The sequence below is a fragment of the Hemitrygon akajei genome, chromosome 11 (assembly GCF_048418815.1).
Source record: "Hemitrygon akajei chromosome 11, sHemAka1.3, whole genome shotgun sequence".
In the NCBI taxonomy this organism is placed as follows: Eukaryota; Metazoa; Chordata; class Chondrichthyes; order Myliobatiformes; family Dasyatidae; genus Hemitrygon; species Hemitrygon akajei.
This window is the reverse complement of record NC_133134.1, coordinates 81,085,897-81,112,838: the sequence shown is the minus strand read 5'-3', so window position 1 is coordinate 81,112,838 and position 26,942 is coordinate 81,085,897. Positions and strand designations below refer to the sequence as shown.

The 26,942-nt window shown below is 48.4% G+C and overlaps 1 protein-coding gene across 2 annotated transcripts; it reads right to left on the bottom strand.

Moving 5' to 3' along the window:
- Window positions 1–851: 851 nt before the first annotated feature.
- Window positions 852–26,185, bottom strand: LOC140735765 (GTP-binding protein Rit1-like). 2 transcript variants are annotated; one of them, XM_073061223.1, is made up of 6 exons: window positions 25,720–26,185; window positions 19,971–20,095; window positions 13,622–13,678; window positions 10,055–10,128; window positions 8,414–8,605; window positions 852–2,649 (listed from the first exon to the last, which is right to left on the bottom strand). In XM_073061223.1, the coding sequence occupies exons 2-6, from the start codon at window positions 20,068–20,070 to the stop codon at window positions 2,419–2,421; spliced, it is 654 nt and encodes a 217-aa protein (XP_072917324.1). In that variant the 5' UTR covers window positions 20,071–20,095; window positions 25,720–26,185; the 3' UTR covers window positions 852–2,418. The 2 variants fall into 2 exon arrangements, with proteins under 2 accessions (XP_072917324.1, XP_072917326.1); XM_073061225.1 differs by lacking the exon at window positions 25,720–26,185 and adding an exon at window positions 25,401–25,693.
- Between the last annotated feature and the right edge of the window lie 757 nt (window positions 26,186–26,942).

Here is a 26,942-nt window from a genome sequence, read left to right as displayed (position 1 = left end):
TCCAGGCAGCATTCTGGTAACTCTCCTCTGGACCCTCACTAAAGTTTCCACGCCCTCCCAATAACGAGAGCTGATTGGAGATTGAAAGGCGAGCACCGACAGTCTGGTGGGTGCAGGGAACGGGCGGCCAGGGGTGCTGGAAGAGCAATGTTTGAAGCATTTAGACAGACACATGAATAGGCAGAGGGATAAGGACCTCGTGCAGGCAGATGTGTACTTTAAATGGTATCAAGGTCAGGACACACATTGTAGGCCGAAGCACCTGTGCTCTACCATTCTGTGATGATTTAAAATAAATCTGGGAGTTCACAATGTTGACCTAACTACAAAACCAGCTGCGTATAGCACAAATAGTTCGACTTACAGCTTCCTGCCCATTAAGTTCTGGCTGTTGACGTTGGTAGAGGGCATTTTAATGTGCCTGACACTCTGACGGGCAATGGTCCACGCACTGTAGATACAAACATGAAGAACACAAAGTAGGAGTAGGCCACTCAAGCCTGTTCCGTCATTCGATCATTGTGATTTCCCCCAGGTCTCATCTCCTCCTCCGTACCAGGTTCACCATCACTTTCAGTCCAAAAAACATCTAATTCCTCTTGAACTACCTCTAGTGATCGAGCCGTCACAACCATCCAGTGCAGAAAACTCCAAAGATTCACCAACCACCATGAGTTAAAAACCACCCTTTATCTTGTTGTGGTGTCCCCTTGTTCCCACTGCTGGAAATATCTCCACATCTTCCCTCTTGAGATCTCAATATGTTTCGATAAGATCAATCCTCATTCTTCCACACTCTGAAGAATGTAGCTCTAATTCCTTTAGGATCTATAGAGACAACGGGTCAAAACTGTGACAAATAGATTTTTAATTTGAGGTTTTCTACTTTGAACATAAAAGGTATAGAACAGAATACTGTTAAAACGACAAGATGCCTGGTAAACAAGTGCTAAGGTTTGGGAATGTACATGTCAGTCATTAAAACCACAGGAGATTCTGCAGATGTTGGAAATCCAGAGTGTAACACACACACACACACACACTCACACTCACACTCACACACACACACACACACAATGCTGAAGGAACTCAGCAGGTCAAGCAGCATCTCAGAAAAGGGAATAGAATCGACGAATCAGGCTCAGACCCGTGATCAGGACAGTCTTGAAGAAGGTTCCTGGTTAAAACATCCACCCTTTATTCCTTTCCATAGACGCTGCCCGGCCTGCTGAGTTGCTCAGTCACTATAATGTCAGGTACAGTGAATTATCTTTTTTTCTGACAGTACATCCATAGGATTGGTGTTCAAGGATGAAGATGTTATGTTTTGGGATACTGAGGAAGGGTGAGATTCCACCAAGTGCACCAAGGGGCAACGTTAAGTTTGCTTTCCAGCGAGTGCACCATCGATCTACCCAAATGACCACTGGTCCCCAAAAGCTAAGTAATAGGGAGATATTGCTCAAAATCTGTTGTTTACTGGCATTTAAAAGTTTAAAAGGTCACCTGGATCTTCTTTCCCAAGTTATTAAGAGAAGCTGTTAGAGTACCTTCAGAGGATCAATTTGTTTTAACTAGGCTGGGAGTGTGTGACAGGACAGTGCCAAGGGAGCTTTGCTCTGTGTCTAACCTGAGCTGTCCCTACTCCAGGAGCATGTCACAGGATACAGCTTAGCTAAGACTTTTAACTTGTACTGTCCAGTTCTGGGAGTGTTTGATGTGATGGTGTAGTGGGAGATTGGCTCTGTGTCTATCGTGTGTGATCCCCGCCCTGGGAGTGTGTGGAGGGAGCTTCACTCTGTATCTACCCTGCAGTGTATGTCAGGATGCTGCGGAGGGAGCTTCACTGTGTCTCTAACCCTAGGAGTGTGATGGATTGATTACTAAGTTTTTATTTGTCACATGTATGTCGAAACATTCAGTGAAATGTGTTGTTTGTGTCAAATTAAATCAGCGAAGATTTTGCTGGGCAGCCTGCAAGTGTCGCAACTCCTCCAGCTCCAACATAGCCTGCCCACAACTCACTGACCCTAACCCGTACGTCTTTGGAAGGTGGGAGGAAACCGGAGCACCCGGAGGAAACCCACACTGCCTTGGGAGCGAGTGATTTCAGTGCCGTTCAGCATTAACAGAAATGAGATGGGCCTCAGAATGACCCATCTGCTATGGAAGCTGCCTGCTGCATGAGTTGCTTGGTTAAATCTGGCAAGGGGCTGATTATGTGGTGAGGGAATTGGGGGAGGAGGGGGATGGAATGCGTACCACTTCACCTGGGAAAGTTGCAGTGACTAGACCCCAGCCCCTTCAGCAGAGGCGCCATGCGTTTGGTGAGCAGAGGGGAGCAGGAGGCTGGCGGTGGAGTACAATGGGGCCGTGGCTGCAGTTTCCCCACGCACTCCCCACCACTGCGTACTCCTCTCACGTCACCGAGTCCCCCTTCTTCCTGAAGGGGCTCTTCAGCTTCCGCCAGACGCTGCCCTTTTGCCGGCCCCGCCTCTCCTGGGCCAGCGCAGCCTCCTTCTCCTTCTGCCTGATCTCTCGTACCATGGAGTGGAACACGTCGTCAATGTAGTAGCGGAGGGCAGCCGACGTCTCAAAGAAGGGGCAGTTGAACTCACGTGCCAGCACCGCGCCCTCCTCCTTTGAAACCTGCGGTGAGAAACGAGGGAACAGAAAAGTATTAATGTATGGGCAAAGAAAGAACTACATCGAAGTAGTGTTAAATGGATTAACTGAGTCGTGTTAGTAACTGTACAACATAAAGCGGAGGAGCTATGAAGACAACCCACCAAAACAAAAAACGTGCACTCCAAACCCTGCGCCCAAAAGAGAGTGCCCCTCATATACACTAGATTCACCCTGCGATCGATCGGCCACATGCACGTTTGCCCCATTCTCACAATCGATTGGAAACCGTACGGGATGTCTTGTAGACTCAGTCAGCTTCATCAAGGGCACCAATCTCCCCACCATCATGGGCATCTTTCAAAGGTAGACTCAGATTTATTTATCAGAAGAACATCCAGTGATTTGCATCATGTGCATTGACAACTAGCACAGCTCGAGGAAGTGGTGGGGGTCGTCCCGAAACGTCGACATCGCTTCTCCCTATAGATGCTGCCTGAGCTGCTGTGTTCCACCAGCATTTTGTGTGTGTTGTTCTTATGAGGAAAGGTTGAGCGAGCTTGGGCCAAGGAGGATGAGAGGTGACTTGATAGAGGTGTGTAAGATAATCAGAGACACAGATAGTTGAACAGCTAGAGACTTTTTCCCAAGGCTAACATGGTTGGGCATAATTTTAATGTGATTGGAGGATGTCAGAAGTAGGTTTTTCACATGAAGAGTGGTAAATGTGTGAAACACTCTGGTGGTGGATGCAGATACATTAGGGAGATTTAAGAAACTATTAGACAGGCACATGGACAAGAGGAAAATAGGGAAGTGAAGGATTAAATTGATCTTGGAGTAGGTCAGCACAACATCATTGGCCAAAGCTGGGGCTGCTTTTGTAAGACCATACGACATGGGAGCTGAATTAAGTCATTTGGCCCATCAAGTCCGCTCCACCATTCCAACATGTCCGATTTATTATCCCTCCCAACCTCATTCTCCTGCCTTCTCTTACCTTTGGTGCCCTTACTAATCAAGAACCTATCAACCTTCACTTTAAACATACTCAGTGAATTGGCCTCCACAGCCCCCTGTGACAACAAATTCCACAGATTCTCCACCCCTTGGCTAAAGAAATTCCTCCTCATCTCTGTTCTAAATGGATGTCTCCCTATTCTGAGGCTGTGCCTATAGTGTGTGGTCTTGGATTCGCCCACCATTGGAAACATCCTCTTCAACACCCTCTCTATCCAGACCTTTCAATATTTGATAAGTTTCAATGAGATCGCCCCATTCCTCTTAAAAATATATATATTCTAAGTTCCCAGGAGTGTAGAATCAGAATCAGGTTTATTATCACTGGCATGTGTCATGAAATTTGTTAACTTAGCAACAGTTCAATGCAATACATAATATAGAAGAAAAAAATACATCAATCAATTACAGTGTATGTATATTGAATAGATTAGAATCATGCAAAAAAACAGAAATAATATATATTTAAAAAGTGAGTTAGTGTTCATGGGTTCAATGTCCATTTAGGAATTGGATGGCCGAGGGGAAGAAGCTGTTCCTGAATCACTGAGTGTGTGCCTTCAGGCTTCTGTACCTTCTACATGACGGTAACAGTGAGAAAAGGGCATGCCCTGGGTGCTGGAGGTCCTTAATAATGGACGCTACCTTTCTGAGACACCACTCCCTGATGATGTCCTAGGTACTTTGTAGGCTAGTACCCAAGATAGAGCCGACTAGATTTACAACCCTCTGCAACTTCTTTTGGTCCTGTGTAGTAACCACCACCCCCCCCCCCCCCCCATACCAGACAGTGATGCAGCCTGTCAGAATGCTCTCCACAGTACATCTATAGAAGTTTTTGAGTGTATTTGTTGGCATACCAAATTTCTTCAAACCCCTAATGAAATATAGTTGCTGTCTTGCCTTCTTTATAATTGGGACCAGATTAGATCTCAGAAATCTTGACACCCATGAACTTGAAACTGCTCACTCTCCCGATTTCTGATCTCTCTATGACGATTGGTGTGTGTTCCTTCATCTTACCCTTCCTGTAGTCCACAATCAGCTCTTTTGTCTTACTGACATTGAGTGCAAGCTTGTTGCTGCAACACCACTCCATTAGTTGGCATATCTTGCTCCTGTACGCCCTCTCGTCACCATCTGAGATTCTACCAACAATGGTTGAATCATCAGCAAATTTATAGAAGGTATTTGAGCTATGCCTAGCCACACAGTCACGGGTATAGAGAGAGTAGAGCAGTGGGCTAAGCACACACCCCTGAGGTGCACCAGCTTTGATTGTCAGCGAGGAGGAGATATTATCACCAATCCACACAGATTGTAGTCTTCCAGTTAGGAAGTCAAGGATCCAATTACAGAAGGAGGTACAGAGGCCCAGGTTCTCTAACTTCTCAATCAGGATTGTGGGAATGATGGTATTAAATGCTGAGCTATAGTCAGTGAACAGCATGCTGACATAGGTGTTTGTGTTGTCCAGGTGGTCTAAGGCCGTGTGAAGAGCCATTGAGATTGTATCTGCCATTGACCTATTGCGGCGATAGGCAAATTGCAATGGGTCCAGATCCTTGCTGAGGCAGGAGTTCAGTCTAGTCATGACCAACCTCTCAAAGCATTTCATCACTGTAGATGTGAGCACTACCAGGTGATGGTCATTAAGGCAGGTCATATTACTCTTCTTGGGCACTGGTACAAATGTTGCCTTTTTGAAGCAAGTGGGAACTTTTGCCCATAGCAGTGAGAGGTTGAAAATGTTCTTGAATACTCCCACCTGCCTTGCAAGGATTCATCCTCTTTGAAGACAGCCTAACATTGGCCTCTGACAGAGATCACAGAGTCACCAGGTGCAGCAGGGATCTTCACAGCTGTAGTTGTGTTCTCCCTTTCAAAGCGTGCATAGAAGGCGTTGAGTTCATCTGGTAGTGAAGCATCGCTGCCATTCACACTATTGGGTTTCACTTTGTAGGAAGTAATACCTTGCAAGCCCTGCCAGATTTGTCGTATATCCAATGTCGCCTCCAACCTCCATTTGAAATTGTCTCTTCACCCTTGAATTAGCCCTCCACAAATCATGCCTGGTTTTTGATACAGACCTGGGTCGCCAGACTTAAATGCCACAGATCTAGCCTTCAGCGGGTGACATACCTCCTGGTTCATCCATGCCTTTCGGTTTGGGAATGTACAGTAAGTCTTTCTGGGCACACACTCATCCACACAGGTTTTAATGAAGTCAGTAACAACTGCAGCATACTCATCCAGATTCACAGATGAATACTGTCCAGTCCATCGATTCAAAGCAGTCCTGTAGGCACCCCTGTGCTTCTCTTGTCCAAACCTTCTTGGTCCTCACTACTGGTGCTGCAGTCTTCAGTCTCTGTCTATACTCAGGGAGTATTGAATTGAATTGACTTTATTACCTTACCCTTCATACACAGGAGTAAAAATCTTTACGTTACGTCTCCGCCTAAATGTGCAATTTATAGCCATTTGTAATAAATAGTATGTTCAACCAGGTGATCAGACTTCCCGAAGTGAGGGCATGGAATAGCACGGTAGGCATCCTTGATGGTGGTGTAACATTGGTCCAGTGTGTTGGTTCCTCTGGTATTGTAAGTTGTAATTTTGTAAGTTGTAAGTTCCTCTGGTATCGATGGTAATTGCTTAGTGACTTTTTCAGATTGGCCTGGCTCAAATCTGCCAAAATGATGGTGAAGGTGTTGTTTCGTGCACGCTGATCCCATTGCTCAGATCATCTAAAGCCTGATTGACAATGCTTTGAATGCTGTGAATTATGAGGGGCACAGGGTCAGGGAGTCTAGAATTAGAGGGCACAGGTATAAGGTGAGAGGAGAAGTATTTAAAGGACACCCGAGGGGCAATTTCTTCACACTGAGGGTGGTGGGTATTATGGTACTAGCTGTCCCAGGGTCTCTCTACCAATCCAGTGGGTTGTTAGGTTCATAGAGGACTGAAACGAGGCTCACCACATCCACGTGAGAATCCTAACCCACTAAACCTACACACCGCTAACTCTCAGCCCCTCTCCAGAGCGACACGGTGGCATATCCGTGACAGCAATCACCAGCTAGGGTTCAATTCCCACTGCTGTCTAGAGTTTGTACGTTCTCCCCGTGACCACCTGTGTTTCCTCCAGGTGTTCCGGTTTCCCAAAGACACACGAGTTTGGGTTCATGAGCTGTGAGCGTGCTTTGTTGGTGCTGGAAGCATGGCCATGCTTGCAGGCTACCAATCCTCGCAGATTTGATTTGACACATTTCACTTTGTTTTGATGTACATACGGTTAAATAAAGATAACCTTTTTCACCCCACGAACATTCCCACACATCCATAATTCTAAACAAGACTCCAACTCCAAACCCCTCTACACTCCCCCTCCCCACCTCGCACACGGGTACTACAATACCCAGTCCACTCTATAGAGAAGACAATAAAGCAGAGATCCCAATAAAGATGAGCGCAGTTAAATCAGGTTAATGAAGGTGTGGGCCAGATCATACTGGCAGGGTCCAGTGAGACTGCATCTCCAATAATGAGATAAAGAAACACAAGAGGGATAATTTTCCCACTGCCCACAAACTAACACCCTGTCCCTAATGTGTAGGAGAGGCGGATACAATTACAGCGTTTTAAAAAAAACACTTGGACAGGTACGAAGGGAGATGGGCCAAATGCAGGCAAATGAGACCAGCTCAGGAAGGCACCTTGGCCAGCGTACCTGTCCAAGTGTTGTTTTTTTAAACACCGTAATTGTACCAGCCTCTACTACATATTAGGGTTAAGGCGTTAGAGTTGGGCCAGAAGGCCTGTTTCCTTGCTATATTAAAGAGAGTTTAAGATTAACTTTATTTGTCACACGTACATCAAACCATGCAGTGAAATGCGTCGTTTGCATCAATGAACAACAGAGTCCGAGGATGTGCTGGGGGGCAGCCCTCAAATGTCACTAGAATCGTGGCAGTGGTGAGATTTGAAACCCTGTCAGCTCAAATCCAGGGTCCGAGACCTCTCGGCCACACTACCACTTCCTATTGGTCTAGGAAACGAGAGGAAAGAGGGCTAATGAGGTGGTTCTGCTGGGATCAAGCATCGACCTGATGTGTCAACTGGCCACGATCGGTTTTGGAATGGACAGTATTGGTCATTGACACAATGAATGCATTTCACTGTTATGTGATAGATAAAGAAGTGCCAAACAAGTTTAAACACCAGAAATGGGTGCCCTCTGCCCACACACCTCCCCCCACCATATTCTGAGACTCGTGCGACCTCATTGTCTCATTCTTTCAATATTCGATAGGTTCCAGAGTGGACATGGAGCTAGTCTAGGACCAGAGGGCCCAGCCTCAGAACAGATGACCCTCTGGAACAGAGATCAGGGGGGGGATTTCTTTAGCCAGAGGGTGGTGAATCTGTGGAATTCATTGCCACAGGCAGATGTGGAGGCTGAATCATTGGGTATACTTAAAGTGGAGGTAGATAGTTTCAGGTTTAATCAGAGTATCAATGGCTACAGGGAGAAAGCAGCAGGAAGGGGTTGAGGAATAATAAATATCAGCCACGATGGAATGGTGGAGTGGATTCAATGGCTTAATTCTGCTCCTATAAAATACGAGTGCTAGGTCCACAGGGATCTCAGCAACTGCCCACAAAGCTGCCTCCGAACCTACCAGCGCACTCTCTGCAAATACAAGCCATACCGAGGGAAGTGGTCGCAACCCCCATTCCCCAGCCACAGGGACCGTGGCCTCACCTGCCGCAAGCTGCCCAGGTCGGATTTGTTGCCCACCAGTACCACCGGGATATCGTAGGTGTGCCGAACTCGGTAGATGAGTTGCTTGAACTCGACGGCCTCCTGGAAGCTCCGGCGATCCGTGATGGAGTAGCAGATGATGAAGCCCTCGCCCCCCCTCATGTATTGGTCCCTCATGGCCGTGAACTCCGCCTGCAATCGGAGGGACAGGTCAGTCGTGTGAGGTTGAGGGGGAGACCGTTCATGTGACTTCACCACCCCCACCCCCTGCTGATGGGAAGGGTGATGAACTTTGGTAAAGGAATATCTTTAAGTGACAAGACAAAGGTAGAGCAAGGTATGTGATGTATATGGATTTTAGTAAAGACCAGCAAGGTATGTGATGTATATGGATTTTAGTAAAGACCAACAAGGTATGTGATGTATATGGATTTTAGTAAGGACCAACAAGGTATGTAATGTATATGGATTTTAGTAAAGACCAGCAAGGTATGTGATGTATATGGATTTTAGTAAGGTGTTTGACAAGGTTCGACATGGTAGGGTCATTTAGAAGTCAGGAGACATGTAAAGAGTTTCTTATGTTACTGCGTATGTTAATCAAAATGGCTTCTTTGTTAAGTAAAAGTAAGGATGCTTCTTTGTTATGGTAACTGGTGAGAGAGTGCTTTCTCTCGCAGCTTGTTTGGGTTATGATTACTGATAACGAGAATTGTATTCATTTGTTAACCAATTGGGATAGATGTTATTCTTTCTTGTGGGTCTGTGAGCTGTGGTTTCGCGGGTTTTTGGGGAGTTGGGGAGGAGTTCGCGAGGAAGGTGGACGGTGCTGGAGGCGCTGCTGGTTGATCACCGAGGGTGGTCCCAGGAGCGCGGGTCGTGGAGGCCGGATGGTTGAGCTCCAGTGATTGTGTACTAATTGACTGAACCCTGATAAGTTCTGGCGCCTTTCTTTTCTTTCATATATATTGTATCGTTATTAATCACTTAGTTCTAGTAAGATTTATAAAGTGTATTCTGTAAACGTACATGGTGTGCGGTTTGACATTGTGTGTGTGAGTTTGTACCAGTGTGCATTACACAGCATCCACGTATATGGGAGACACGGTTTGGCGGGTGGATGAATTTTCCCTAGACGTACATCAGCTGATTGCGTGAGCGTTACACATGGGATCCAGGAAAACCTGGCCGTGTGGATACAGAATTGGCTTGCTTATAAAAGGCAGAGGGTGGTTGTGATGGAACACATTCAGGTTGGAGGTCGGTGACCAGTGGTGTTCTGCAGGGATCTGTTCTGGGACTCCTGCTCTTTGTGATTTTTATAAATGACCCACTCAAGAAAGTGGAGGGGTGGGTTGGTAAGTTAGCAGATGGCATGGAAGTTGGTGGTGGGGTGGATTGTGTAGAAGGTTGTAGGTTACAATGGGGACATTGACCGGATGCAGAGCTGGGCTGAGAAGTGGCAGATGGAGTTCGACCCGGAAAAAGCGTGAAATGATTCACTGTGGAGGCTTGATCCTGAAGGCAGAATGAGGTCAATAGCAGGATTCTTCCTGTCCACGTCTATAGATCACTCGAAGTTGCAGCACAAGACGTAATGGGAGGTGGGCCTGACCCTGGAGTGCAGAATGTTTCACTCACCTGACCCGCCGTGTCCAGTATGTCCAGATGGGCAGACTCATCATCAATGCGAACCCTGGTCTTGTAGGCATCCTCTGCCGACAGAGAGGGCGTTTTCAATCATTGAGTTTTCAGCAGTTCATAAGGCAACAGACAATCACATCCTCTGTGTTTTCACTGACCCTCCACTGTTGTAAACCAGCCCACCCATCTGATTCCCTCCCACTGCTGTCTTTGTGACCCCTCTCTCTCCTATGCACCCCTCCTCATTTGTGACCGTCCCTGTCTCTGTAAGCCCCTTCCCTCCTCCACAACACACCCACTTCTAGGACCATCTCCCTCCCATGCACCCCTCTCCGTACCAACCCACGTGCCCCCACTTCCATCTCTCAAACCAGTCCTCCTCATTGTACCGGATAACTGGAAAGTTTCAATTACTGCGCTATTTAAGAAGGGTGGGAGGCAGCCGAAAGGAAGATGTAGGCCTGTTAGTGGTTGGGAAGTTGTTGGAATCGATCGTTAGGGATGAGATTATGGAGTACCTGGAGGAACATGATAAGATATGCCAAAGCCAGCATCAAATCCTACTGAAATTTTTTGAGGAAATTAGAAGCAGGGTAGACAAAGGTGATGCAGTAGACCTGGTGTACTTGGATTTTCAGAAGGCCTTTGACAAGGTGCCGCACATGAGACTGCTTAGCAAGATAAGAGCCCATGGAAATACAGGGAAGTTACTAGCATGGGTGGAGCATTGGCTGATCGGCAGAAAACAGAGAGTGGGAATAAAGGGATCCTATTCTGGCTGGCTGCCAGTTACCAGTGGAGTTCCACAGGGGTTGGTGTTGGGACTGCTGCTTTTTACGATGTATGTCAATGATTTGAACTATGGGATTAATGGATTTGTGGCTAAATTTGCCGATGATACAAAGTTAGGTGGAGGAGCGGGTAGTGTTGAGGAAACAGAAAGCCCGTAGAGAAACTTAGATAGTTTAGGGGAATGGACAAAGAAGTGGCAAATGAAATACAATGTTGGAAAGTGTATGGTCATGCACTTTCGTGGAAGAAATAAATGGGTAGACTATTATTTAGATGGGGAGAGCGTTCAAAATGCAGAGATGCAAAGGGACTTGGAAGACTTGCGCAGGATACCTTAAAGGTTAACCTCCAGATTGAGTCAGTGGTGAAGAAGGCGAATGCAATGTTGGCATTCATTTCTACAGTTATAGAATATAAGAGCAGGGATGTGATGTTGAGGCTCTATAAGGCACGCTTGAGACCACACTTGGAGTATTGTGTGCAGTTTTGGGCTCCTTGTTTTAGAAAAGGATATACTGACATTGGAGAGGGTTCAGAGAAGATTCATGACAATGATTCCAGGAATGAGAGGGTTACTGTATGAGGAAGGTCTGGCAGCTCTTGGGCTGTATTCCCTGGAGTTCAGGAAAATGAGGTGGGTATCTCATAGGAACATTCTTAATGTTAAAAGACTTGAACAGATTAGATATGGCAAAGTTACATGGTAGGGGAGTCTAGGCAAGAGGTCATGACTTAAGGATTGAAGGACGTCCATTCAGAACAGAGATGTGGAGAAATTACTTTAGTCAGAGGGTGGTAAGTCTGTGAAATTTGTTGCCACGAGCAGCTACGGTGACCAAGTCATTGGGTGCATTTAAGGCAGTGATAGATAAGTTCTTGATTAGTCAGGGCATCAAAGGGTACGGGGAGAAAGTAGGGGAGTGGGGATGACTGGAAGAATTGGATCAGCCCATGATTGAATAGCGGAGCAGACTCAATAGACCAAATGGCCTACTTCTGCTCGTATATCTTATGGTCTTATCATTGTAAAGGTGAGAACTCGTTCCCTATTCCCCTCCCTACCTCAGTGACTTCACTCTCCAGGCTCCCCCAACCCAATCCCCATCACTATCACCCCCCATGTCCTTTCCCAACTCTGTGATCCCATCCAATCCCTCTCTCTGTAACTCCTGCTACACATTCCCGAGTTCAGACGCTGTGCGAAGCTCCCACTACACCCACCCATCACACACTCCTTGGTCAAATACAGAGTGAAGCTCCCTCCACACTGTCCCATCACACACTCCCAGGGTCAGACAGAGTGAAACTCCCTCCACACCGTCCCATCACACACTCCCAGGGTCAGACAGAGTGAAACTCCCTCCACACCATCCCATCACACACTCCCAGGGTCAGACACAGAGTGAAGCTCCCTCTACAATGTCCCATCATAATCAGCTTTAATATCACCAGCTTTTAAAAATGGTAAAAAAAGATTAAAATGTTATCTTTGTTTCAGCAGATCAGCCATGATCTCAAAATGGCGGTGCAGGCTCGAAGGGCCGAATGGTCTACTTCTGCACCTATTGTCTATTGTCTACAATGCAATACATGATAATATAGGTTAAAAAAATCTGTGAATTAAAGTGGAATTAATAATATATATAAATATAATATGTAAAATAGTTAAATAAGTCATATAGAAATAAAAGAGTAGTGTGGTAGTGTTTGTGGGTTCAATATCCATTCAGAAATCGGATGGCAGAGGGAAAGAAGCTGTTCCTGAAACGTTGAGTGTGTGCCTTCAGGCTTCTGTACCTCCCGCCTGATGGTAACAGTGAGAAGAGGGCATGTCCTGGGTGGTGGGGTCCTTAATGATGGAAGCTGCTTTTCTGAGGCACTGCTCTTTTAAGATGCCCTGGATACTATGGAGGCTAGTGCCCATGATAGTGCTGGTTAATTTTACAACTGTACAGCTTACTTTGATTTCCACCCCCCCCCCCCCCACCGCATACCAGACAGTGACATAGCTCGTTCAAATGCTCTCCGTGGCACATCTATAGAAATTTGCAAGTGGTTTTGGTGACATACCTCCTCAAATTCCTGATGAGATACAGTCACTGTCTTACCACCTTTATAGCTGCATCGATATGTTGGGTCCAGGTTAGGTCCTCAGAGATTTTGACACCCAGGAACTGCTCACTCTCTTCACTTATGATCCCTCTATGAGGACTGAAATGTGTTCCCTTGACTTACTCTTTCTAAAGTCAAGAATCAATCCCTTGGTCTTGCTAATGTTGAGTGCAAGGTTGTTGCTGTGACACCACTCAACTAGCTGGTATATCTTGCTCCCGTACACCCTCTCGTCTCCATCTGAGATTCAGCCAACAATGGTTGTATCATCAGCGAATTCATCAATAGCATTTGAGCTGTGGCTAATCACACAGGCAGGAGTGCAGAGAGCGCAGAGCAGTGGGCCGAGCACAAATCCCTGAGGTGCGCCAGTATAGACTACCAGCGAGATGGAGGTGTGAATACGAATCCACGCAGATCGTGGCCTTCTGGTTTGGAAACAGAGGACAGTTGCAGGAGGTGCAGAAGCCCAGGTTCTGGAGCTTTTCAATTAGAACTGTAGGAATGCCCTGTGTTAAACGCTGAGCTGTAGTCAATAAACATAGGTATTCGTGACACAAGTACCATAACTATCAGGGTATCACAAGCTCAGTCTAAAAGAAAAGAAACAAACTGTTCCTCAGTATCCATCAAATCAATAAGATTAAGTCATCATCTTACCTATAGTTGGGTCGTGGTAATCAAGAAATCGATGGCTTATGAACTGCATTGTCATGGCTGCAAGAAAATCACAAGGACCATGAGTCAGAGATGCAAACGTCACATCAAGCTGTGTCTGTCCCTGGTGACTATGGCTGGCTGTGCCTCCACGTTCCTTCAACTACATCTGCAGACAAGTGTGGTAAGTGATTTTACCATTCTACTTGATCAGAGTTGAAACTACATACTAAGGGAGTACAGATACTCCTCTTGTTCGGGAGGGTAGTGCTGGGTTTCTTGGAGAGGCTCTCAAAATGTAGACTCTACACTTTCTGATGTGATGCCCAGTCTAACTAGACTCTGTAGACCAGCTGACATGGTGCCCGGCCTGGCCAGACCCTGCGGACTGCCCGACTCAGTGCCTGGCCCAGCCTGACCCTGCGGACTGCCCGACTCAGTGCCCAGCCAGGCCGGACCCTGCGGACTGCCCAACTTGGTGCCCAGCCAGGCCGGACCCTGCGGACTGCCCGACTCAGTGCCTGGCCCAGCCTGACCCTGCGGACTGCCCGACTCAGTGCCCAGCCAGGCTGGACCCTGCGGACTGCCCGACTCAGTGCCTGGCCCAGCCTGACCCTGCGGACTGCCCAACTCAGTGCCCAGCCAGGCTGGACCCTGCGGACTGCCCAACTCGGTGCCCAGCCAGGCCGGACCCTGCGGACTGCCCGAAGCAGTGCCTGGCCCAGCCGGACCCTGCGGACTGCCCGACTCAGTGCCTGGCCCAGCCTGACCCTGCGGACTGCCCAACTCAGTGCCCAGCCAGGCCGGACGGACCCTGCGGACTGCCCGACTCAGTGCCTGGCCCAGCCTGACCCTGCAGACTGCCCGACTCGGTGCCCAGCCAGGCCGGACCCTGCGGACTGCCCGACTCAGTGCCCAGCCAGGCTGGACCCTGCGGACTGCCCGAAGCAGTGCCCAGCCAGGCCGGACGGACCCTGCGGACTGCCCAACTCGGTGCCCAGCCAGGCCGGACCCTGCGGACTGCCCGAAGCAGTGCCCAGCCAGGCCGGACCCTGCGGACTGCCCAACTCGGTGCCCAGCCAGGCCGGACCCTGCGGACTGCCCAACTCGGTGCCCAGCCAGGCCGGACCCTGCGGACTGCCCAACTCGGTGCCCAGCCAGGCCGGACCCTGCGGACTGCCCGACTTAGTGCCCAGCCAGGCCGGCCGGACCCTGCGGACTGCCCGACTCAGTGCCTGGCCCAGCCTGACCCTGCGGACTGCCCGACTTAGTGCCCAGCCAGGCCGGACGGACCCTGCGGACTGCCCGACTCAGTGCCTGGCCCAGCCTGACCCTGCGGACTGCCCGACTCAGTGCCTGGCCCAGCCTGACCCTGCGGACTGCCCGACTCAGTGCCTGGCCCAGCCTGACCCTGCGGACTGCCCGACTCAGTGCCTGGCCCAGCCTGACCCTGCGGACTGCCCGACTCAGTGCCCAGCCTTTGGAATTCTCTTCCACGAAGGACCGTGTAAACAGAGATGCACCTTTTATGGAAGTAGGCCCTTCAGCCCATTGGGTCCATGCTGACCAAGATGACATCTAAACTAGTCCTTTTGCCTACGTTTGCTCCCTATCCAAACCAGACATCACTGGCATGCAGAATGTCGCGAAATTTGTCGTTTTGTGACAAAGGTACAGTGCAATACATAAAGGAAATTTCTATAATTTATAATAAATAGTGCAAAAGAGGATTAGGGAGGTAGTGTTCATAGATCTGTGCACCATTCTGATCTTGAAGTCAATTTATATTAAATGTCCTCTCCCTGTGTGTCATCTACACCCGTCCACTTTCTCCTCTGTGTGCCTCTGGTTCATTTAATTCCCTTCCCCTCACCTCAAACCTACAACCTCTCATCGTCTACTTCCTTTCCCTAAGGAAAAAAAACTGTGCACATTCACCCTATCTCCACCCCTCGTGATTTCACACCCCTCCTACGCTGGCTTAACCTCTCCCTATACTCAGGCCCTCAGAACCCAGAAATATCCGTGTAAATCTGGCTACATTTTTCCCCCTATCTGCCAGAGCCGCCGTACAAAGCTGCGTCATTTTTCTTTCAATTGACAGGGAACCTGAGTGCAGAGTGTCAGTCCAGTTGCGAGGGAGTTTGTTCACTGTCAAAACAAAAATCCTCTCTCCATTGTGTGACTGCTTTAGACGGCTTGCTCGGGTTACCGTGGTTACTCTCCCGACTGGGTGGAGCGGGGGGGGAGCAGTCAGATGAAATCACCATCAACCTAATCCCTGTGAGAAAGGCTCAGTATCCAGGAGGAGGAAGTGGCAGCTGATTTCACTGCACAAAAGATTCTGCCGACACTGGAAATATTGAGCAACGCGCACACAAAATGCTGGAGCAGCTCTCCAGGCTAGGCAGCATCTACGGAGGGGAATAAACAGTCCGAAAGGAAGACCGAGACCTTTCATCAGGACTGGAAAGGATAGGGGGGGTGGGGGCAAAAGCCAAAATAGCTAGATTGAAGAGTCCTCGAGCAGCAAAGATCACAGAGGGGGAGCAGGGAGAGAGGGTCCCACTGAACTCCTGTGAAGGAGAGGAGTTGAACTTCTTAAGGGTCGGCATCCCTCGAAGTGGCGCAGCAAATCATAAACACAATTCAGGCTCCTGGCCCCTTCCTTTCCAGTCCTGATGAAGCCTCTCGGTCTGAAATGTCACCTGTTTATTCCCCTCCATAGATGCTACCTGACCTGATGAGTCCCTCCAGTATTTTGTGTGCATTACTGATTTCTCTGGTGTTGAGGGGGAAGTGGTTTAAGCGGGCCACTGGACCAGCTCGTCACGGACGAGTTCAGCCCAAGGGACCGTTTCCATGGCGTATGACTACGCAATGAAAAAACTTACTTGCAGCAGCATCACTGCATCAGATACGCGGAATTCACAGGAAAAACATCAATCACAGGAACAGAATTCGCACAAAACAAAAGCCAGAGAAAGCTGCACACAGGCAGTGAGTAAGGCTGTGCCAGTTGGATCAAGAACCAAATGGCAGGAGGGAAGGTAGCTGTTCCCCAACTGAGAACCGACTCTTACAGGAGATGCCTACTAAAGTGACCACTGGGTCTATTTCTGGACATTTGTGCTGCAGCCCAACTACTTAAAGGTTTGACGCGTTGTGCATTCAGATTCTCTTCTGCGTCCCTCTGTTGTAACGTGTGATTATTTGAGTTACTGTCACCTCCCAGCCAGCTTGAACCAGTCTAGCCATTCCCCTCTGAACTCTCTCATTAAGAAGGCGTTTTCACCCTCTGCGCTGCCACTCACTGGATGCTTTTTGCACTGCTCTCTGTGAACCCTAGAGACCGTTGTGTGTGAAAATCCCAGGAGATCAGCAGTTTCTGAGATTCTCAAACCACCCCGTCCGGCAGCAACAATCATTTCACGGTGAAAGTCACTTAGAACACATTTCTTCCCCGTTCTGATGTTTGAACAACAACTGAGCCTCGTGACCATGTCTGCATGCTTTAATGCATCGAATTGCTGCCACATGATTGGCTGATTAGATATTTGCATTAACGAGCAGCTGTGCAGGTGAACCTAATACAGTGACCACTGAACATAATACTAGTAGAAACCAGAGAACAATAGGAAAATTAAATTGGCAGAGGGCACCCCGTCTCCTATTTCATTAGGAATTTGGTATGTCAAGAAAGGGTCTAGCAAATTTCCACAGATGTACGGCAGAGAGCATCCTAACTGGTTGCAACACCGTTTGGTGTGGAGGGGCCACTGCACAGGATCGGAAAAGGCTGCTGAAAGTTGTAAACTCGGCCAGCTCCATCACATGCACAACCCTCCCCACCATCGAGATCACCTTCAAAAAGGTGATGCACCACCACCCAGGACATTGCCACCATCGGAGAGGAGGTGCACACACTCAGCATTCGAACGGAAGCTTCTTCCCCTCTGCCATCAGATTTCTGAACGGATAGTGAACCCATGAACACTAACTACCTCAGTGTTTCTGCACTCTCCTGGCAATAATTTAGGTTTTTTTTAATAAATGTATTTCTTATTGTATATTTTACATATTGCACTGTACTGCTGCCAAAAAAAACAACAAATTTCACAATGTAGGCCAGCAATAATAAACCTGGTTCTGATTCACCCCGCCAGGCCCGGCCTCAAAGCGCTCAGTGTGGGAATATCTCTGCACAAACACACAAAGATGCAGATCGATGTGCTGCCAGCCAGCTGATCTCATCTGCCGGCCAATAATTTGCCCTGCTCCCCTTCTGTTGCTACGAGATGGAAGGTTGCCCGGCAACCGCTGCGTCTGGAATACCCCCGGCGAGAGATGAATTTCCTACACCCCCCCAACCCTCCACGGTTTGGAAATTAATTAAAGTTCCTACACTTGTTGATGGGATTTATTCCCCAGGTGTTTACACAACTTGGCATTATCCTGTCTCCTTGACTTCTTGACATGGATTTCACAGCAAAGAGCGATGCAGAGGATAGAGTCACTGCCTCCTGGAGAGGCCTGTTTGACCCCCACACGGTTTGTGAGAGAGAGAAAGACACTGACTCTCTCTCTGTCTCGTCTGTGTGTTTCTATGCATGTCTCTGTATCTTTGTGTGTGTGTATAAGATCATAAGATATAGGAACAGAATTAGGCCATTTGGCCCATCGAGTGTTCTGCCATTTCATCATGGCTGATCCAATTTTTCTCTCTGCCCCAATCTCCCTGTATCCCTTCACACCCTGACCAATCAAGAATCTATCAACCTCTGCCTTAAGTATATGTAAAGACTTGGCCTCCACAGTCACCTGTGGCAATGAATTCCATAGACTCACCACTCTCTGGCTAAAGAAATTCCTGCCTGTGGCCATCAAACTTTACAACTCCTCCCTCGGAGTGTTAGACACCCTGAGCCAATAGGCTGGTCCTGGACTTATTTCCACTTGCCATGATTAACTTATTATTATTTAATTATTTATGGTTTTATATTGCTATATTTCTACACTATTCTTGGTTGGTGCGACTGTAACGAAACCCAATTTCCCTCAGGATCAATAAAGTATGTCTGTCTGAAATTCCTCCTCATCTCCATTCTGAAAGGATATTCCTCTATTCTGAGGCTGTGCCCTCTGGTCCTAGACTCTCCCACCATAGGAAACATCCTCTCAAAAGTAATTAATTCTCATTCTCTCTCCCTCATTCTCTCTCGCTCTCTCTCATTTTCTCTCTCATTCTCTCTTTCTCATTCTCTCTCTCATTCTCTCTCCCCCTCCCCCCACCCCCATTCTCTCATTTGTGTGTACGTGTCTCTGGGTGCCAGAGAACCAGGTTCAGTCCCTGGCACAGTGCACATCTGTGTCCTCCATCTTCAACCCCTCCCTCCCCCTGCAACCCAGCTCCTGCTCCCCACGTGTGAATCCATATTCACCTCCTGCGTGCGTAGGTGCTGAGGCAGCTTCATGGGGAGTTGCTGAGACCCCTGTGGACCCAGGGCTCATGTGCAGTGGCAACACAACCAGAATTCTCTGTGGAGGGGAGCTTGACACCATAAGACATGAAAGCAAAATGAGGCCATTTGGCCCATCCAATCTGCTCCACCATTCCATCATGACTGACTTATTATCCCTCTCAACCCCATTCTCCAGCTTTCCCCGTAACTTTTAACACCCTTACTAATCAGAACTTATCAACCTCCACTTTAAATATACCAAGGACTTGGCCTCCACAGCTGTCTGTGGCAGTGAATTCCACAGATTCACCGCCCTCTGGCTGACGAAATTCCTCCTCATCTCTGTTCTAAAGGTATATTCCTCTATTCTGAGTCTGTGCCCTCTGGTCCTAGACTCCTCCACTATTAGAAACATTCCACTCTATCTAGGCCTTGCAATATTTGATAGGTTTCAATCAGATTCCAACCCCCCCCCCACCCCCCCGCCATTCTTCTAATTTTTAAAAAAATGTTGTATTTTCCTCGACCACTCCCCCTGGCTGTTCATACCATATTCCTGCATGAAGAAGTTTCCCCTTGTGTCCCTTTGAAACCATTCCCCACTCACTTTAGGCCTATGCCCCCCAGTTTTTTGGTTCCCATTCCCTGGTGAAAAGACCCTCCCTCGGCCACAAGTACAGACCCAGAGCCATCAGGCGCTCCTCATTACTTTACACTTCCTGTGTAAGTGTAACGCCATTCTGCACTCTTCTTGAGCTGCCTCAATGCACTGCTGTAATTAATTGATCTGTACGGATAGTAGACAAGGCAAATGTTTCCACTGTATCTCAGTATGTGTCACCATACTAAATCGATTTGCACTTCTGGGCAGTGCCGGACCAGATACCTACCGCTCTTGCCCACTCCCCCGGCTCCCAGCATCACAATCTTGTACTCCCGGATGCCCCCGGCACTGCTGGGGCTGGGTCTGTTCGAGGCTGCCGATTCCATACTTTGCGGGGCTCCTGGTCCCGATCTGTGGGCACAAATTGGGAGGCTCGTCATTGTCCAGCCGCACATCCAGTGTCCAGCATCTGGAGCGTTATTGCTCTGGGGGGGGGAAATAATTAAGCTGCACTGCTCCCCCCTACCACCCCATAAGTGGACAGTGATCTCCCAGTGACCATCCATTTCAATTTGACTTCCCAATCCCATTCCACAGCACCCTCTACCGCCATGATGAGGCCAAACTCAGACTGGAGGAGCAACATCTCGTATTCCATCTGGGTAGCCTCCAACCTGATAGCATGAACATCGATTTCTCTAAATTACTTTTCCATTCCCCATTCTGTCCCCTGTCACACCTTCTCTTCTCATCAGTTCCCTCTCGATTCCCCTCCTCTTTCCCTTTCTTCAATGGTCCACTCTCCCACTCTCCTCTCCTATCTGATTCCTTCTCCAGTCCTCTACTTCTTCCACCCATCTCCTCCCAGCTTCTCACTACTCACCCATCCGCCCACCTTCCCTCTCGCCTGTCGACTGCCAGCTTGCAATCCTCCTCCCTCTCCCCACCTTCTTATTCTCGCTTCTGTCCCCTTCTTTTCCAGTCCAGATTAAGGGTCCCAAAACTTTATTTATTCCCTTCCATCGATGCTGCCTGACCTGCTGAGTTTCTCCAGCATTCGTGACCTGATATTGTAGAGAGGGAGGGGTCTGTATGGTGGTTTGGGGAGGGGGAAGAGGTCTGTTTCGTGGGACAGATTTACAAGGATGTTGTCTGGATTGGGGAGCATGCCCTATGAGAACAGGTTGAGTGAACTGGGCCTTTTCTCCTTGGAGCGACGGAGATTGAGAGGTGACCGATAGAGGTGTACAAGATAATGAGAGGCATTGATCGTGCGGATAGCCAGAGGCTTTTTTCCCAGGGCTGAAATGGCTAGCACGAGGGGGCATAGGTTTAAGGTGCTGGGGAGCAGGTACAGAGGAGATGTCAGGGATAAGTTTTTTTACTCAGAGAGTGGTGAGTGTGTGGAATGGGCTGCCGGCAACGGTGGTGGAAACGATGGGGTCTTTTAAGAGACTCCTGGATAAGTACATGGAGCTCAGAAAAATAGAGGGCTAAAATAGGTAATCTCTAAGATAGGGACATGTTTGGCACAGCTTTGTGGGCCGAAGGGCCTGTATTGTGCTGTAGGTTTTCTATGTTTCTGTGTGTATTGCTCAAGGTTTCCAGCATCTCTTGTGTTACTGAAAATCTCCCACGGCCGATGTTTCAAAGTTGCACCCTCCTTGGGTCTCCTGCCCACTTACCTCGACCAAGGGCCAATTACTCAACCCTCTTTAGAGTGTGAATCACAGAGTTGTGCAACGCAGAATTAGCCCCTTTGGCCCAACACTTCCATCCCGTCCCAGACTCCTGGTAAGATGGTGGAGCAGTTTCTATGGGCATACAAAGGTGAACTGTCTTTTTTTAAACGTATTTGCTACGATCGCAAGACCCTGCTGGACATTACGAACTTAAAATACTGCATACGTAGACCATTGGCAAGTTGCTCATGGGCAAGGCTTGGTGGGGATCGCGCTGCTGCCTGCGTTGGTGTACGAAGGCGGTGTGAAGTCCGACAGCAAACGATCGTTTTAGTGGCTTTTCTTGCGATGGCATTGGTAATGTGGAACGCTGCAAGTGCGATTGGCAAGCGGCACAGGTGGGCGGTGGGGAACTGCGTGGCCACAGTGAGGACTAGGCCTCAGGCTGTAGCGTCGGCGTGTGCAGCCGCCCACAGGGAGGAGCCGGTGAACTCCACCGGCGTGCCGTCCAAGCTAGAGTCGGTGCTGCCCTCCAGTGTTCGCTCAGCAGAAGACAAGATGTACTGTGTTCGGCTGCCAACTGCTGTAACATTCATGGATTCAGGAACTCGGACTATTTTTTTTTGTCTGACTGTATTTTCCTCCTAACTTGGGCTGTATATAACCGTTGTCACTGTGTTTAGCACATTGGCCCCAGAGGAACACTGTTTTGTTTATCTGTGTCTTTGTGCGTGGTTGAATGACAGACAAACTCGAACATGAATTCCCATCTGAGCTTGTCCCATTTGCCAGCGCCTGGGCCATATCACTCTAAACCTTTCTTATCCATGTAGCTGTCTAAGTGTCTTTGATACCTTGCTTTCGTTCCTGCCTCTTACCACTCGTTCCAGGAAGGCCGAGACTCCCACACAGTTACCTAAACAGGCAAAGGAGGAATAAAAGGAGACTACTCGGCCACACCATCCTGTTCTACTTTTGAATGAAATCATGGCTACTCTGTATTGACTCCATCTTACCCCTGGTAATGTCTCAAACGCCCACCCCTCCTCCCAACCTGGCCTTAAAAATATTCAACAGCATTTGGACAGGTACACAGATAGGACAGCTTTAGAAAGATATGGGTCAAATGCAGGCAAATGAGACTTGCTTAGTTGGACATCTTGGTCAGCACAGATAAGCTGGGCTGAAGGGCCTGTTTCTCTGTTGTATAAATCTATGACCCCACTTCTACGTCCTTTGAGAAAGAGAGATTAGCTTGATCTGAAGATTAGCTTTATTTGTCGGACGTACATTGAAACATGCGTTGTTTGCCTCAGGAAGGGCTGGGGGCAGTTGCAACTGTCACCACACTTCTGATGCCAGCATGGCGTGCCCACAACTCACTCACCTCACCCACATTTCTTTGGAGTGCGGAAGGAGACCCACGCAGTCACAGGAGAACATACAAACTCCTTACAGACAGTGGCAGGAATTGAACCTGGATCACTCTCGTGACTAATAGAGTTACGCTAACTGCTATGCTACTGTGTTGCCCCTGAGGTCCAAAGACTTGACCTCAGGGGGGGAATTTCACTTCCTCTCGTCTTAAATGACGAATCCTTTATTGTTGTTTGAGACCTTAAGACATATGAGCAGAATCAGGCCATTTGGCCCATCGAGTCTGCTCTGCCATTCAATCATGGCTGATCCGTTCTTCCCCCTCCTCAGCTCCACTCCCCGGCCTTCTCCCCTTAACCTTTGATGCTGTGTCCAATTAAGAACCTCTGTCTTAAATACACCCAACGACCTGGCCTCCACAGCTGCCTGTGGTAATAAATTCCACAAATTCACCACCCTCCGGCTAAAGAAATTTCTCCACAGCAACATTTTAAATGGACACCCCTCTATCCCGAGGCTGTGCCCTCCTGTCCTAGACTTCCCCACCATGGGAAACATTCTTTCCACATCTACTCTGTCTTGGCCTTTCAACATTTAATAGGTTTCATTGAGATTGCCCCTCATTCTTCTAAATTCCAGTGAGTACAGACCCAGAGCCATCAAATGTTCTTCATATGATAACACACACAAAATGCTGGTGGAACACAGCAGGCCAGGCAGCATCTATAGGGAGAAGCGATGTCGACGTTTCGGGCCAAGACCCTTCATCAGGATGAGGGAGAAGGTGCTCAAAAAGCTGAAAGACCCAAGGGTACACAAGTCACCTGGACCAGATGAACTCCACCCCAGGGTTCTGAAAGAGGTAGCGGTAGAGACTGTGGAGATATTAGTAATGATCTCTCAAGAATTATTTTACTCTGGCATGGTGCCAGAGACCTGGAAACTTGCCCATGTCACTCCATTCTTTTAGGGAGTATTTCATTTGCAACTCTCTTGCCCATTCTCCTAATCTAAGTCTTTCTGCACCCTACCTGTTTCCTCAACACTACCTGCTCCTCCACCAATCTTTGTATCATCTGCAAACTTGGCAACAAAGCCATCTATTCCATCATCTAAATCATTTATATACAGCATAAAAAGAAGCGGGCCCAGAACACGACTAGTCACTGGCAGCCAACCAGAAAAGGATCCGTTTATTCCCACTCGCTGCCTCCTACCAAACAGCCAATTCTCTAACTATGCCAGTAACTTTTCTGTAATACCATGGGCAACTTATCTTGGTAAGTAGCCTCGTGTGTGGCACCTTGTCAAAGGCCTTCTGAAAGTCCAAATATACAACAGCCAATGCATCCCCTTTATCAACTCCAACTTGTAATCTCCTCAAAGAATTCCAACAGGAAGCCATGCTGACTTTGTCCTATCTTGTCCTGCGTCAACAAGTACTCCATAACCTCATTCTTAACAATTGACTCCAACATCTTCTCATCCACGGAGGTCAGGCTAACTGCTCTATACTTTCTGCTACCTTCCTCTGTCCTTAAAGAATGGAGTGACATGGGCAAGTTTCCAGGTCTCTGGCATCATGCCAGAGTAAAATAATTCTTGAGAGATCATTACTAATATCTCCACAATCTCTACTGCTACATCTTTCAGAAACCTGGGGTGGAGTTTATCTGGTCTGGGTGACTTGTGTACCCTTAGGTCTGTCAGTTTTTTGAGCACCTTCTCCCTTGTAACAGTCACTGCACTCACTTCTCTTCCCTCACACCCTTCAGCATCTTGCACACTGCCAGTGTCTTCCACAGTGAAGACTGACGCAAAGTACTCATTTAGTTCATCTCCTTGGCCCCCCTTGAGATTTTTCTAAACTCCAGCGAATACAAGCCCAGTCTGGCCACATATCCTCATGACAACCTACCCACTCAGACCATTAGTAGGAAAGGACACAGTAGGTGTACCATCTGGTCCATCTTGTTTGTTTTTTTTTCATTGGTTCTATGGTGTTTCTTTGTATTGACTAAGAATGCCTGCAAGAAAATGAATCTCTGGGTTGTATATGGTGACAAATACAAACTTTGATCATTTTTTTGAACTTTGAACATCAGCTAGGAGGTTATAATGAATCAGCTGAGTTGGGACATGACAGGTTCTTCTGCACCCTCCAAGTGTCCCAAAACACCCAACAATGGAGGAAGTCAGCACCTTGGAGCTAGGGCCAGCCAGCTTCTGTACTGCAGCCCTGTCACCCACTGGGGGCAATGCCAGCTAATGGGCAACACATGACTGATAGGGGGTGGGTGGGTTAGATATCGGGGGACAGAAGGCTCCCTGCGCTTCAAAATGTTGGCCAGGGTTTGGGGTGGGGGGGTGAGTGCAAGGGTTCTAGGGTTACAGAGACCGGGGATGATTTAGGGGCTGGAGGGGCTACAGAGACAGGAAGGGGAAAGGGTCGCAGAGATGAGAAGGGGTGTTAGAGATAAGGAGGGGTGCAGAGACCGGTATCGGTGTAGGGGCTGGGGAAGGTGTGACCCATACAGGGAGCGGGAGGGACGGGGAAGGATGCGGGTCCTGATCAGGGTGACAGAGTTGAGGGGGGGGTGCAGGAGCCGTACACAGTGGAAAGGGTGAATTACAGAGTCGGCGACGTCCCCACCTACCCGGTTCCAGTTATACTGTCCCAGAGGGCCGCCGCTCTCCGCCTGGATACAGCGACACAGGGTGAAGGCCAGGCCCGCTCTGAGCACCGGAGGCCCGGCGACTGGACGTGCAGAGCTGGGCGGTGCGTGTCCTCACCACGTACCGATGCTGAAATCCTGGACCCAATCTTCAAAACACAACTTTGGGCCAGTTTTTTTTTTTGTAGTATTTATTAGAGCGACACTGACTGTGCCCTATGCAAATCCAAGCGCCCGAAATCAACAAATGCAACTCGCTTCCCACTGACAAGAGGAAGTTTAAAATCAGCTCAAAAGTTACCTGCGGGGAGAGAGATCACCGATTCCAAGCCATCGAGTTTCTCGGTACTTTCATCCGATTTTGCCTCGGGAACTTCTGTCTTTTGATCTTCTTTAAACCCCCCCCCCCCCCCCTCCTTCCCCCTTTCCAAAAAGTTTAGGGTAAACTGGTACTTTCTCAACTCCTGGCCCGCCGCGGGGTCTTAGCGCCCGCCGTGTTGTTGGGTGTAGGTGGTGCACTGTTTGACTCTTCCCCCTTCCAGGAAGTCCGGCTGTTTCCCCCCACCGCTGTATGGCCTTAATTTGCGCGTCTCCCAAGTGCGGAAGGGAGGGCCTTGCTTCGGAGGTCAATGGAGTGGCCGAGTTGCTTCAAGAAGACTTTTTACTGAGATGCCTTGCCCACTCTCTCTCTCTCTCTCTCCTCCCCTGCCCTCCCTAGCGTCCCAGAAGCTGAGTAACAAGAGGTGCAGATCAAGGCAGTTCAGGAGGTTCTTCCGAAGTGAGAGCGTCCGAGGAGGAAGGGCCAGGGGGTGGGAAGCAGGAGGGAATGGAAGTATGGCAGCCCGTCGAGTCTGTGGAGAGATGCCACTGATTTTGTCTGTATTGTGGTCACTTCACTCTAGGAAGGTGGTGGAAGCTTTGTGCGGAGGGGATTTAGCAGGATCAGAATCAGAATCGGGTTTTATTGTCACCAGGTGTGTGGTGAAATGTGTTAACTTCGCAGCATCAGTTCAACACATAATAATCAGTTATGCAATACATAATAATATTTTAAAAATCAATTACAGTAAGTATATGCGTATATATTGAATAGATTAGAATAGTATAAAAACTAATAATAAATATTTTTTAAAAAGTGAGGTAGTGTTCACAAGTTCAATGTCCAGTTAGGAATCGGATGGCAGAGGGGAAGAAGCTGTTCCTGAATCGCTGAGTGTGTGCCTTCAGGCTTCTGGACCTCCTACCTGATGGTAACAGTGAGAAGAGGGCATGTCCTGGGTGATGGGGGTCCCTAATAACGGTCACTGCCTTTCTGAGGCACTGCTCCTTGAAGACGTAGTGGATATGATGGAGTCTAGTACCCAAGGTGGAGCTGAATAATTTTACAACTTTCTGCACCTTCTTTCGGTCCTGTACAATAGCCACCTTCCCCACCCCACCCAACCAGACAGTGATGCAGCCTGTCAGAATGCTCTCCACAGTATATCTATATAAGTTTTCGAGTGTTTTAGTTGATAAACCAAA

Excerpts from the sequence above, each read along its gene's own strand:
- LOC140735765 (XM_073061223.1), bottom strand. The coding sequence starts at position 20,070 with ATGGAATCGGCAGCCTCGAACAGACCCAGCCCCAGCAGTGCCGGGGGC. Across the intron at positions 8,606-10,054 it reads TACTGGACACGGCGGGTCAG|GCGGAGTTCACGGCCATGAG; the intron begins GTGAGTGAAACA and ends CTCCGATTGCAG. Across the intron at positions 2,650-8,413 it reads ACCTGGGCAGCTTGCGGCAG|GTTTCAAAGGAGGAGGGCGC; the intron begins GTGAGGCCACGG and ends TTCTCACCGCAG.